The sequence below is a fragment of the Tympanuchus pallidicinctus genome, unplaced genomic scaffold (genome assembly GCF_026119805.1).
Source record: "Tympanuchus pallidicinctus isolate F22 unplaced genomic scaffold, pur_lepc_1.0 scaffold23, whole genome shotgun sequence".
Lineage (NCBI taxonomy): Eukaryota > Metazoa > Chordata > Aves > Galliformes > Phasianidae > Tympanuchus > Tympanuchus pallidicinctus.
Genome location: NW_026294740.1, coordinates 10,031,853 through 10,046,087, shown reverse-complemented (window position 1 = coordinate 10,046,087; position 14,235 = coordinate 10,031,853). Strand labels below are relative to the sequence as shown.

Sequence of the window (14,235 nt, the reverse complement as noted above, 5' to 3'; positions counted from 1 at the left end):
GGAGCTTAAGGGTGGGTTTTCCTGTTGTCCTACAGCCGCATGCTATGCCTGGAGATGTTTACAGCGCTGTAATAACACAACACCCTCTGGCGTTTTCTATTGTTGCTTAAATCACTGGGTGATCCGATTGGACGGCTCTCAAGGTCCCGAATAGAGAATATTTCCATATGTATTTAATACTCCAAATGATGCAGCTAAAGACCCCTGCAGCTCCAGCTGGAAAAATGGAAATGATGGTTAAACCTCTGATGACATGCTGTACAAACAGTTACTTTATGGAAACCAAAGGCAGATGCCAGCTGCTGTGGGGCAGATCAGGAAGGAGTTAACATGGAGCCGTTCCACAAAGCAAAGAGCTGCAGTGGATGGAGTGCAGAGCGGAGAGCAGAGCGGGGCAGGCGGTGCGGCTCTGCCAGGTGTCACCATCTCAGCACGGCCAAGGGCTGCTGACAACTCCATTCCTACACAGCAGGACTCAGTTTGCAGCAGCGTTCCCGCAGCCTCTCTTGTGTCCGTTTTGAGGTGAAATTCAGCATTGCTCCAGCCCATGAAAACTAGGAGAGGCTTTGGGGCTGGCCAAGTTGCCAGGGGGAGAGGATAACCTCTGGCAAGTGTGTTTGGGGGCTGGGATAGGACAGTTTGTGTCTTGGTGGCAATAAATCCACATGCTGTTTGTCTGGGTTGATTGTTGGTCGCTCTAATCTCCTTCTGCAACCATACCGCCCACAAACTGAGGTGTGCTCGCCTGTCACTGGCTTGATTAATCTCTTTGCTCACTTAAAAGTATGTGAAATTACCTAAGAGGTGACAGGGGGACAAACTGCATTCAGAGTTCAGCTGCTTCCAGCTAGAGCAGCTCCAGGAGCATTGCAGGGGGAGCTGGGTGGTTGCCAGCATGCCTGGCTTCTTCTGCTCATCACTTGCAGCGTGCAATGCAGGAGCACTCGTGTAAGAGGGAAAGGTGGTTTTACACATGGCATCCTGGAAGAGTCACACGTGCACCTCTTCTCTCTGAACAGAACCTTGATGCCCTGACCCACCTCACCCCAGAGCTAACACAAGCAGCTTTGCTCCCAGGTTCCCTTCTTTCCTGCCCCCAGCAATCAGCCAGCTTTACAGCCTCTAGGTGTGCCTCTTAGGGCCTTCGTGATTGCGCTGGCTGAGCTCCTGCCCTACAAGTTAGCAGGTGAAAAGTGCTTTTAGCATGCAGCTGCCATGGCAAGGAGGATGCAAATACATTTATGAATGAGCTCAGATCTGATCTTGCCACTCCCAGGAATAACTGTACAGTGAGAAGAGGTGAGTTCATGACCTCCATGATATTCACACAGAAGTGCCATTTCATACTCACAGCCAGTTTGAACTCTGGGGAATGTCACACGAGTGATGATGTACTCAAGGTACATCTGCCTTCCTTCCCATCACCAAAAGGAAACAGAACACAGTGAGCTGCCTGCAACCGTGCTTCAGCCTCTGCTTTGCTTCTAAGCCTATCCCTATCTCATCTTGCTGAAAGTTTAATGTTTCTTTCATTTCTGCCTTTTCTTTTTTTTGCCAGGCTGCCCCTGAAGGCCATAACTGCCTTGCAAAGTCAGTGCCAGGCCGCAGGGTCTGTCCTGAAGGGCCCAGGGTCTGGCAGGTGCTCACCAGAACCACCCTGCTTAGCAGCACGAGCTGCTGATGAAGGCAGAGGCTGCCACTGTGAACAGGGACACCAGGCAAGAGGCAGGTTGGCTGGGGCCCCTTCATTTTGAATCCTACAAGACCCAGGGCAAAACCTACCACAGCTCCTTTCGTGGAGGAATTCCACTGAAGTCGGTATCTTAATTAGGGATTAATGCATGTAGCACATATCAATGAGCTGTAAAGTATGCTGTTAAAATGAACCTCTCCCCTCCTGTACACAATGCCTACAATGGCTGTTCCTGCAGTACCTTTGTACCTGTGACATCCCATAATGCTAAAGCCGATCTTAATTCCGGGCAGGCTTTTAAGCTCCCCACACTATGGGGCCGTGGTTTCAGGAAGCACAGAGGACCTCCCATCTGTGCTGCCTTTCCTTTGAACTTCCCTTGGTGCAATTCTGAGTGCTGAACAAAAGTTTCAGCGTAAGGTTTGCAAGGAGAATGCGGTGTCCTGGGCAGATCCTGCTCACACAGCCGCCCGGGGCTCCTCTCACACTCCTTTGGAGAGCTGGGATGTGGTTGGGATGATCAGCTTTTATCTGTCTGAGATCTTCAGTCTTACAGGCAACCATCCGAGAAGCTAACGGTGGGCAAGACCTCCCTCCAGTAATAAGGACAGTGATTCCTACAGCAATTAGAACTGCAGCCCTCGGCTTCATCACAGACACGGCTGTGGCAGATGCTCAGCACTGCTGATAGAAGCACATTGCTGCCTGCAGTGCTTTGCTGTGTCTTTGGTGGTCCAGGAAAAAAAAAAGAGAGAAAAAAAAAAAGGAGGAAAAAAAAGAGCAGAATGTTTTGCTAAGAGAGGAAAAGACTTGGAGATGCAGCATTCATGGGTTTTCCATCTCTCCCCTCTGCTGAGAGGTTTTGATGCTGCCTCTGCTTCGTGGCTCTTCCCTACGGATGCCGGAACTCCTCAGCAGTTGGTGAGGGCAGCGTGTTTCGGGCAGCACGGTGATGTTGGGCAGATGCTGCAGCTCAAAGCTCACATACAGCCAATGCTGGGTGGCCACTCATGCTGAAGTCCTGCCCAAGAGGAAAGCAAACAGTGCTCACGCATCAGGAGGAAGTAAAAAGCAGCTTGTGTCCAAGGTGCACTGCAAAATCATCTGGTTACGCATGCATGCAAAATGTATTGACTGGAAGCTTTTATAACAGGTCTGTGCCACTGGTTTAATCTCACATCTCAGAGGATGCAGTCAGCGTGTAGGAAGTGGATGGAGATAGATGCTGGAGTGGCCGGGCTTACGTGTAGTCTGAGAGCCCTTAACTCCTGATCTGTGGTGCTGGGGGACACAGTCAGTGGGGGTGGGTTTGGGGGGGACTCGGTGACCTTGCCGGTCATTTCCAGCCGTAGCAATTCTATGGTCGGGATACTCGAGGGAAGGCAAGGCTGCAGCCTGGCAGGAAAAAAAACAAAACTAAAACAAAGGGAACCGAGGTCAGCATCTGAGATCCCACCGCCCGGCACCGCGCACCCTCGGCCCCGGAGCTGCACCGCGCCGGGCAGCGCGGCTGGAGGCGGCCTCAGAGCGGCCCTGGGGCTCCCGCACTGCGGGCGGAGAGCCGAGCAGCCGCAACACATCAAGGGCAGCTGGAGGGGGCGGGCGGACAGCAGGGAAACCCCAGAGCCGGGCGGGCAGCGGGTTGAGTTCGGTGCTCTGCCGCGAGAGAGACGGCAACGGGCCGCCCCGGGAGCGGCTGAGAGGCGCTGCCAAGCGGAGTTCCGCCCTCCAGGGGGGCCTCGGCCGCCCCGCACGGCACGGGGGGCAGCGCGCAGCCTGGGGCGGCCCCACGGAGGCGGTGCGAGCGGAGCTCCGCGGGACGAGGGCGGCGTGGTGCCTCTCGCCTCCGGGAGGAACGGAGCGGGGCGGGGCGGGCAAGGAGCTCCCAGCCCCCGGCCGGCAACGCCCGCTCCCGCTGCCTGGCGCGGCCCAGAGGAGGTTCCGTTCCGTTCCGTTCCATTCCGCTCCGCCGCAGCCATGGAAGCGTTCTGCGGGTCCCGCTTCTGGGTAAGCAGCGCGGTGCCGCCCGTCCCGCTCCCTTTGAAGGAGAAGTCGGCCGGGCGCTCCGCTGCGGGTCTCGCCCGATGTGCCGGCTCCGCACGCACCGAGCCGCGCTTTGTTCTGCCCAGGGTGGTCGCGGGCCGCGGAGGCGCTGGGAGGGCGCCGGGCCGGCAGCGCTGCATGGAGCCATGAGCGGCGTGCGGGACGGTGCGCGGGGCGAGCGGAAGTTTTACGGGAACTTTACGGGAACTTTACGGGAGCTTTACAGGAACACTACAGGAGCTGCCGCTCCGCTGCCCGCCGCCCCTCCCCGCTCTGCGGGCTGCTTTTCCGCTCACGGACTTTTTGAGTGAAGTCCGAATGAATGAAGGATGGCTGATGATGGACGCGTGTGGTCACTGCGAGGAAGCTGTTGCAGAGCAGCTCTCACAGCTGGCTGCGGGTCCTGCTGCGGAGCTTTGCCTCCACAGAACTCATCCTCGCTCCAGATCTGTCTCAAAGTTACTTTTGAATTGCCTTAAGCCCATTGGTTTGGTTTTTGTTCCATCTTCAAGCGCTTCACGCACTCGCTGGTACACGCGGTGGATACGGGTGAGCTTGCTCAAACAAGTCTTATTTTCATCTCACTTTTACTGTACACGCAGAGCAGGAACGAGCGCAGGCAGACTGCTGCTTGCTGCTGCCGGCTGCCGCAGGAGCTCCTCTCACCTTCACGTGGGGCTGTGCTGGCGCTGCTGCTGCATCCTGAGCCCTCCAGCCAGCTCCTGCTGTGCTCATGCAAAGCGTTCCTGCAGCTGTGCAGTGTATGGAGATGTCGTTCTGCTCTTCGTGCAGCAGTTCCGTGGTACCCTGTGCTGAGCTGAGCTGTCTCATGCTGTCCTCAGGGCAGTACCTCCTCTGGGACGCTGCCAGCTGCTAGATGTTTGATGCTAGATTTGCAGGAAGTGATGGATAGGTAACGTGCCCTGGGGCACATGGGGGACTTCCTTTGGGGAGCACTGCTCACCGACTGCAGAATTTGTCCCTTCAGCACTCGCTGTAGGAGCGCAGTCACACTTCACTGGGTTTTGGCAGTGTTCAGCTTGTCTTGTAATCTCAGGGCTGGGTGGGACTGTTCTGGCTACGTTTTCCCCATCATTGCTGCATCCAAGTCCAACAGCAGCTTGAGATGCAACAGGATGTGTTGTGTTCTTTTGATAAAATATTCTGGTTGCTGTGAGCTTTCAGCTCAATGTGATTGCGTGCCTCGAAGACGTGGTCCTTTATTCCAGTTACTCCTGCAATAGAAACACGTTTTAGCCAGGTTGCCTTTTGATTTATCATTGTCTTAGTCTGTGTACCTGGATTTTGGGCTGTAGGGAAGAGTCCTATCCAAGGACAGAGGTCAGACTTGTTGCTGGTGCCTTGCAGCGCAGTGTTTGACATTAATTACAGCATGGTGAGCTGATGCTGAATAATGGGCAGAATGCTCATAAATTTAGACGTTGCTGTATCTGCTTGAAGAGGGCAGAAGGCAACGAAAGGCACTTACTGTGCGTGTGTGCTGAGGGTGTTCAGCCTTGTGGTGCTGATCAGGACTGATAAAACATGAACCAGTAATAATGTTTGCTTTTTCATGGCTGGTGAATTTAGGTTCTTTACCCACATTTTGACCAGTTGACTTCGGGTGTTTTTGGAAGCTGAGTAATGTACTGATGTCAATTTTGAACCTGTTTAGAGCAAGAGGAAACTTGGTCTTCCAATTCAAACATTTATTTGTTTTGAAGTTTAAACTCTCCGTGACAGTGTTCTATTGAGGGGAGGTCAGGATCAAAACCAAACAGCTCAGGATTAGCCCACAGAGATGTTTAGGTTGAGCTCAATCAGCCTTTAACAGAAATTGATTGACCTCTGCATGTTGGGCTTACCAGAAGTGTTAAGGATTCAGGACCTTCTGCAAGGCGGGGGTTTTTGCTGGGAATGTGAGGGTTGGCTTTTGTGCTTGCACAGAGGCAAAATAATTTCCTGTTCAACCCAATTTGGAAATAAGAAACTGCAGAAAACACTGTAGGTCACAATAGAAGTGCCTTCTAGCTACTGCTTCACCTGTTGAACACGCAGTCAGCAAGTCACCAACACAAATCCAGGCTATTCCACGTATGAAAGAAACAACTAGAACTTCATTTACAGCGTGGGCAATCTCGTCACGCTTAGAAATGCTCGATATTCTTCAGTTAAGCATCTGCAGTTAATGGTTAATATTTCCTGGCAATGTTCCCTTTCTGAATGCTGTTGGGAAGAGGTGCGTGTGACAGCGTCCTGTTTGCTGTTGTCCGCAATTGCCTCCTGTTTTATTGTGTCACACACTCACTGCTGGAATGCTGGGGCAATTACCGTGGCGCAGATCTGTCCTGCAGAAGCAGACACTGCAGAGTTACTCACCTTCATGCTTACGTACGACGTGAGCGGTTCCTCTCAGAGGTGAATGCAGTGCTCTCTTAAGGAGAATTCCGTTGGAAATGTGAATTTTGGCCAAGGAAGCAACACGAGCTTAGAAAACCAGATTGCTTTCCTTTGTAAAGGCGCTGCCTGCCCTGCAGGTGCGAAATGGTTGTGTGAGCGTTGTGAGGGCAAAGCGCTCGGTGCTGTGCGGTGCTCAGGGGTTGCTGTGATGATGGGCTGCATGAACACTGCAGTCTGCGCCCAGGCTGGAGCAGCAGCTTCTGTCCTTTATTTTTATCAGCATAAAGAGGAAATGGGAGCACAAAGCGATGCGGTGCCTCAAGTGAGAGGCCGTGACTTGTGGTCACTGGCGGTGAGGTCCGGGTCCCTTTGGCCCTGCTTGGCCCACAGCTCACAGCCTCCCCAGCTGTGTGTGTGCCTTGCCCTCCTGACAGGCGCCTGTCCCACGAGAAGTGCTGTCTCATTCTTCGTCCACAGACTCTTGAGTAATTCTACAGGAAATTGCAGCAATTTTCTAAAGTAAACAACACCTCCAAATTGCCTGCTATATGGGAGCACAGGCACCCCATCAACCCCTGGGTTTGCGTACAGTCCTTTGGTCTGAGTCATTCTATGACATTTTGGAGGGTTTGGGCTGCAGGTCGTGCTGCTCCCTGGAAATGCAGCTCCCCTGGCTCACAGCACTGCACTTCTCCTCTCTGCCTGGTTTCCCTCCTTGCTTCCTCGTGTGCCACGCTTAAATGTGGGTTTTTTCCTCTTTTTTTTATTTCAAGATGACTTAGGGTAGGTGTGGGAGGAGAAAAATGCTTCTTTCAAGGGAGATGCCAAAAAAGTACTGCTTGGAACACATGCATAACTTCATTTTAAAAAATGAGAAAAAACCCTACCAAACCTTTTGTTGCGTGGCCCTGAATGAATATTAAAACATGGCATTTCAGTTCTTCTGTTGCAGTATCAGCAAGGCTGGTTGCAGCAGCAGCAGGTGAGAGGACTTGGCAGCAGGGCAGCCTGGTCCACAGCAGCTCTTCTTTATCTGTCAGCTTCTCCTGCCGTGCTGTGATGAGCAACAGCATTTATAGATCCTTCAAGGTGATACAGATCTCCACGTGATCGTTGTTTACTGTACCCACTTTGCGATAACAGAGTCCCACTTACATAAACCACAAACTGCCACATCAGTTATCTGTGTTCTGTCTTGTATTACCTGAGAGATTCAAATAGGTAACTGGAGTGGTCTCTTCAGGCACCTGGTCTGTGAAGTTACTCTTACTGAGGGTGGTTCTGCTGATAGCATCCTGAATTCTTCATCCTGAAAAAGCAATTAAGCACTCAAACTTAAATCCCCAAAGGGTGTTAGGATTCTTGATCTGACTTGGAACAAAGGATTGGGCATCTAATTCTGCAGTGTTAACAGCAGTATAAATATTTGTCCTTAGATCTGGAGTGTTAGCAAGGAGCTGTTATCCTTCTCTGTAAAGGACAGGCTGTCTTCAAATCTGTCTGGGAAAGACGAAGTCTGCGTTTGAAACTTGTGAGCAAAACAGCACCAGTGAAAGCTGCCAATGTCAATAATTTATGGCATCCTTCAATGACAGTGTCAATTAATGAAGCTCATGAGAATGACATTCATTTCAGTACAGTGTGTAAATGTGATTGCTCGTGTTTTTATAGGAAATCAGTATTTGCCATTTTCTTCAAAGCAGCACGCTGGCAGGTCAGGCAGGCTGCCTGCGTTGTGGGCAGTGCTTCCCAAAGGCTTTTTGGACAGCAGGCGCTGCCCCTCCTTCCTTCCCTTGTGCTTCTTGGAGCGTGGGGCAGGAAAAGTGGAGGATGCCTCGAGGGGGAGCAGGCGCTGTGGGGCTGGGAGCCTGCTGGAGGTTGGTGAGGGCTCCTTGTGCTTGGGCTGCGACTTGAGCCCCGCAGGGGGACTCAGTGCCTGTAGCAGATCCCGAGGTCCAGTAGGTTCTTCAGCTTTCAGCCCAGCTGCTCCTCCCTGGTGGCAGTTCTGCAGTGATGTGGCCAGCAGATGAGCAGGCAGAGGAGTCCAGGGCTTGGGAGCTGCATGGGAGTGAGAGCTGGGACAAAGTACGACTTTCTGAGGAGATCCTTGGAGTGGAGCTGCTTTAATGATTGCGGTTAAGAGTCTAAAGCATTTCAGGATGGGGCTCTCCCACCTGCTGTACAAATTGCCATGCCGCTGAAGATCCCTTTCCTTTCTACGTGCGTTTGTAATATATTAAAATGAAAAGGCTCTTACTGTTTAAAATGTAATTAAAAAAAACAAAACCCTCATTTGAGAAACCTATGGAATGGTTAATATTTTTCCAGTGAGCTCATGGCCGTTTGTCTCCCGGCAGGGCTGTGGTTTGACGGGCCATTACCCATCACGTTATAGCAGAGCGGGCAGGCAGCCAGCAGTCTGCCAGGGGACACGTCTGTGTGCCAGGCTGGCAGCGCTGTGCCTGGAGCTGGCAGCTCGTCCCCTGGTGCCTGGGGCAGCCGTGGCACAGGAAGGCTGGGATCCTCGATGGTGACAACACGCGCTGGTGTCACGAGGCTTTGAACTGGAGTGCGGTGGGGAATGACGGAAGGGGAGGACAACAAATATTTCACAGGAGTTGTTTCCAATTGCAAAGTCATTCTGTTTCAGAAGCAATTCGTTTTTCTTTTCTGAGCTTTTTGAGAGCACATAAACGCATTTGATGCTTATGCAATTAAACAATGCGTGGTCATCATTTCTTGCTCAGCCCCTCTCCTTTTGACCCCAGCTGACTGATGGCTCCTGGAATCCCCTCCTCCTGTTACTAATAGTTTTCTTCCTTTTTTGTTTTGCTCTTTTAGTACATTTGGAAACGTGGGGAAGTCAAAGCAAAAAATTCTCCGTGTTCTGGATGTTGGTTTCTATTGCAGAGAGGGGAATGAGAGCAGAACAAAAAGCATTTAGAAACTTTGGGCTTTTGTCTCCTCTGAAAAAGCAGGATGTCTTCTGGAGAAACAAATTAACCAATATTAAGCTGTCTAATGGAAATTTGGTACTAGTAGTAATATCCATATGTTGCAATGCTATTTTATCTGTATTTTTTTCCCTTTTTTTCCTCCCACCCCAGTGCAGAGATGGTTCCCCTTGCTTACATGTTGGTGACTTCCAAAAATTTGCTTTCCAGATGGAAGCTCTGTGTGGCTCTGTGCAGCCCTGCCTCTGTGGGATATTTGCAGTGCATTTCCTGGGAGCATTTTGCAGTGGAGCCGCTGCTGCCTCACAGCAGTTCTTTACCATCGGTGCTCCTCTTCCAGTCAGCACTTGCTGCGCGGATTCACTCACAGGATGTTTGTACAGATCGTGGATAAACACAGTTCTTTCAGAAATATGGGATTTACGAGTGTTGAAAATCGAGTGTTAAACTTTACGCTCACTTTGTTTAGCTGGTGTTGGGTGGAAGCTGTGCGTGCCATTCGTTGGGCAAGAGCAGCATTCCAGGAGGGCTCTGCCTCGCCTCTGGTTTCTCTGATGGGCATTTCCCTGCTCCACACTCACCTGATCCCATCTTTTATTTTCTCTTTGGATTTTTTGGCTTTGCAGCACCGATGGGCAACCTCCCCTTAAAGGAGAAGGGAAGAGAAACCAGTCGGAAGGGTGTGAGCAGCGTTTCCTCACCGTGGTGCCACATGTGGCAGTGGTGCTGCACTAGCATGGATAGATACTGCAATGTTTTGTAAACAAAAAAAAGCCCTTCCTGGTTATTGCAGTACTGCTTAACTCTCACTGCTTTCAGCCCCAGGCAGAATTGCTCCAGTGTTGCAGTGAAGAGCATCCTTACCTTGTGCCCAGTTTGAAAAGGAAAAAAGGTTTGTGTGGCACATGAAGGAGTTGAGCTGTGCAACAGCTGCTTCAGACGAACAAAGTGTTCACTCTTTCTGTGCATAAGGGTGAAACTGTTCCTTTGGAGAAGTAAATGGACAACCTTGCTCTGAAAAGACTGTTTGAAACTGGCAGCCTTGCACAGAAGTGGAGCAGGGAGCTTGCTTGCGTCTGTGCTCTCAAGTGAGGACTGAGGATCTTAGCAGCAAGGACCAAAGAGAGGGGTGGATAACAGCTGGAAGTGGGAGGGGAGGCAGCAGGGCTGAGATAGCACACACACAGCCTGTGCTGTGGCTGAGCATGAGCCCTGGTAATTCTGCTGTGTTTGGAGCAGGCCTTGTGCTGGGGAGGAGGCCATCGGGGTTCCTCTGCCAGGCTGTGCAGGTGGGACTCACGGGTGGGATGTGGAGGGCAGGGAGACTTGTCTGCGTCGGAGTTCTCACCGTCAGTCACTTCTGCAGAGGCACCATTTCATCTTTATTTGCTGCAGGGAAGAGTTTCAGTTATTCATTTCCATTTGCCTGCGTATCTTTGCAGTCAGCTTTCCAATCTCCTTTTTAATCTTAAATAACCTTCCGACCAGCGATAAGCAGCAGACAATCAGTGGCACGACACGTGTTAACCTTGTGTGTGGTGTGAATGACATCAGCACAGCAGCCTTCACCTTCCCATCAGATAAAGAACGAATTTGTGTTTTCCCTCACTTCTGCAGTTCTTCCTGCTATATAGAATTCTTGGAAAAAAAACACAGATTATTTTTTCCGCTCGGTGAAGATAACTGTTTGGGTACAGAAGGTGGAAGCCTTCCCAAGGGCTGGAAGCTCTCTGTTGTGAGCTGTGTGGGCAGCAGGACCGCGGCAGCAGCTGAGGGCTGGCATAAACCTGTGTAAGGCACTATGATTTTACACTTCTCTGGTCAATAGGAGCTGGTTTGGGCTTAAAACCAGGACCAGAGCCACTACTTGTCTTTGTCTTAATGTCACTGTTGGAGCTTGGGAAAGGGATGGGCAGAAATCTCTTTGCTTCTGTTTTTCAGCCTGGCTTTAGGTGGTTTGTTCCTCTCTTTCTTTGAAGCCTGTAAGGGGTGATGTGCAAGAAGCCCAAGATATATTGCTTTGTTCCGTTCTTTCCCTTGTAGGCATTATCAGTTTTAAGAATGGTTTTTTCAAGAGTGCTGTTCTTTTCCAGAGGGGAAAGTGTAATAGGAAATACTAAGCACTAGAGCAGATTTAATGTTGCTCAGAACTTTCCCTGTTGAATACTGTCCTTTAAATTGAGGTTAAGGGTTTAGCTGGTCATCTGCACGTCAGCCCGGCTGCACAGAGGTCACACTTACACAGGGACTGTGGCTGGAGCTGTGGGTATGATGGAGGGCTGCTGCAAGGGCTGTGTAAGTGCTGTTCTTAACTGATCAGCAGAATGCTCTACTGATGATAGCTTTCCGGCCTCAGGAGACCCCTGACCTGCTGGGAAGCTGTATCAAGGACCTCTAATCTTGCAGCACAGAGCTGTGAGCTGAGGAGTCGCGTGTCTAATATGCTGAAGTTGGATAGCAACTCTTTCAGCAGCAAACCTGAAGAAAGCCCTGCAAAGCAGCAGCACACAGTGGGGATTCCTGCCTGCAGGCAGGGCTGGCTGCCATCAGCATCTCACCTGTTCTGCTTACTGGGGCAGAGTGCAGGACAGGCAAAGGCAGGGGAGGGCAGGAGCTGGAATGGCAGGAGTCCCAGAGCTGGTCCCCTTGGCCCCCACTGCTGGTGTTTGTTCTCCAGGGTGGAGTCCTATAACCCGACTGCTGATTGAAGGGTATTTAGCAACGTTTAACTGGTTTGTCAGGATAGATGGCCTTGAAACTTCATGTCATGTCCCGACCCAGTGTGTGGCTTCAGGTTGGAGTGGCTGCTGGAGTGTTGGAGCGTACGCTTCTGGAGCATTGATTTACAGCAGCTCCATGAGAGCAGCTCCAGCTTGGTAAGAAAGGCAGTTTTCAAATTCCCAGATTAAAGAAAGACAATAACTCAGCAGAGCCCCTGCGGTGTGGAGCATACGTGGCAGCCTCGTCCTCAGCAGTCCGGGCTTGGGAGCAAGTGATTTGTATGGAACTCTGCTACTGCAGTGCTTTGGGCACCGTCCTCTGCCAGAGCCCCCGGGAGAACAGGAGCGGAGCAGCAGCCTGCAGCTCCCTGCCCTGCACTCAGTACCTCCTCGCCCGCGCAGGATCTGGAGCAGCCAGCTGTGCTTCCGTGTGCTTTTGAATGGGTTCCTCTTTCGTTCCTGGGGATAATTCAGCTGAATTTTCAAGGCTGATTTTTTTATTTATTTATTTTTAACGGCAGAATTTTTGTTTCCTGGCCACTTGTATTTTTAAGCTCAACAATTCAAGTCCTTTGCCTAGTTTAAGTAAGAGTTAATGCAAGCCTTAAAGTGGCTTGGCAGCCGTGCAGTCTGTGTCTCAGATACAATAGCCAGCTTGTGTTCAGCCTGGAGTTAATGGACATCTGGGGCAGTTTCTCAGTGGCTGTCAGACAGAAAACCATTTCTGAGCATTCTGGTCCGATAGGAAAGGTTTAAATTAAGAGTGCTTTCTTTTTCTTTTCTTTTTTTTTTTTTTTTTTTAATGAATGTTCTTGTAAACAGAATCTTCATTTAATTCTGTGCCCAGCTATTGCTATTCTTCAGCTTTCCTTTTCCCAGGATGTTTTCCAGCAAGCAAAAAGAGTGGGATTGCAAACATGCTTAAGACATTGCTAAAGCACTTGTAATTTAAAGAGGAAATGAGCATTTTGTTAAATAAACGAGAGTGGACAAGTGCCAGATTTAGAACTGGGAGCTTTTCAGCTGCAGCCTTGCAGAGGGCATCCCTGCCCCAGGCAGGTAGCTGCTGGTGAGCTCACCCTGTTAAAAAGATGCTTTTAAACCTTATCTGCTCTGTAGCCACCAGGGACCTCGTTGGAAGAGAACAGAAATAGTTTGAATCCGAGGCTGCAGTTCTGTTTGGTTTTGATCTTGTATTTGCGTTGCAGTATAGCTGCCTGTTTGGTGTTGATTCAAGGCTGAAGTTTCCCCAGGGTCTGGGTAAAGCTGGGTAGGAAATGAAAGCATTTTTTCTTCCCCTGGGTGCTCGTGTGCCTCGAAAGGAACCACTCCTGGGCCGGAGAGCTGCTGGTCTGGGGCACTAAGGGTACAGCTCAGATGCACAGCCAACAGCTCTGTGTCTGCGCTGCTTCCAGAGCTCTCTGCCATCCACTTTTTGTTTGTGCCAAAGCTGAAGCACTGAGTGACAAAGCTGTTACACTTCAGCCGGGCCGTGCTGGGTGCTGCCAAGGCTGTCATTTCATTACGCTTAGGAGCTTAAGTGCCTTAAGTGGGCTGAAGCAGTGATGCACGGCCCTTTCAGCGGCCACTGCCAAGATTAAGGGCTGCGAGCACACTATGGCGATTCGGTTCTCCTAAAATTAGCTGTTGCTGTCAGCATTTGATCTTTTTGTTTGTGTTGGCACAAGCAGGCCTGGAAATACTTCCTCAGCATGTACATTTGGAGTGTTCGCTCCGTGGTTTCTAAGGGCTGGGGAGGCTTGACTGAAACAGATGTCTGCTGAGAGCTCCTACCTGCCCCGAATTCGGTACAGTGATCCTAGTGCAGAGATAGCTGTGATTCAGGCACACCTTAGCTTCATCACCTGCTTGTCACTGATACAGGAAAGTAATTTCCTGCAAGTCAGTATTTATCTACCAGATTGAAGGTGACACGTCAGACGGCAAAACACGAGTTGTGAATTTCTAATAGGTTTGATTCAAAACAAGTTCCCTTAGCTGCAGTGAAATTTCTATTTTAGTTTGAACTCGCATAGCTGTGTGTTTGGATGTGGTGCATTCAAATCCTTTGCTACAAGTTGCAGGAGAGTTGTGTGCTCTGGGCCACGGGTGAAGAGCATTGCTAGCAATGTCTTTGAGAAATCCATGTTCCTCTTACATTTTCAGTGTATTCCTTTTGCCTTTGTTCAGAACAAGGAACTAATGGTCATTAGAGGCACATAAGGAAGAAGGATGAAATTTCTAGTGGAATGAGAAGTGCAGGGTTTCTTTCTGGATAGGCATGCACTTGTTATTGAAATCTGTTTGTTTGCTCCAGCGCTGGCTATGCTTGCTGGATGAGTTTTCGAGTCCAGGATTTCGGCTGGAGTGAAAGCCCTTGTTCAGGTGCTGCAGTCCAGGCTGGGAATCCTGGAGAAATGTGATG

The 14,235-nt window shown here is 50.5% G+C and overlaps 1 protein-coding gene across 4 annotated transcripts in view; it reads left to right on the top strand.

Moving 5' to 3' along the window:
• The first annotated feature begins 2,753 nt into the window (after positions 1 to 2,753).
• ABCC3 (ATP binding cassette subfamily C member 3) overlaps positions 2,754 to 14,235 on the top strand; it is a 43,720-nt gene continuing 32,238 nt past the window's right edge. For 2 of the 4 annotated variants that reach the window (XM_052688067.1, XM_052688065.1), the window contains exon 1: positions 3,570 to 3,700. In XM_052688067.1, the coding sequence (XP_052544027.1) occupies positions 3,671 to 3,700 (30 nt within the window). In that variant the 5' untranslated portion in view covers positions 3,570 to 3,670. Of the gene's footprint in view, positions 2,847 to 3,568; positions 3,701 to 14,235 lie in introns of those variants that run through there. The other 2 variants (XM_052688068.1, XM_052688069.1) reach the window with 2 other exon arrangements.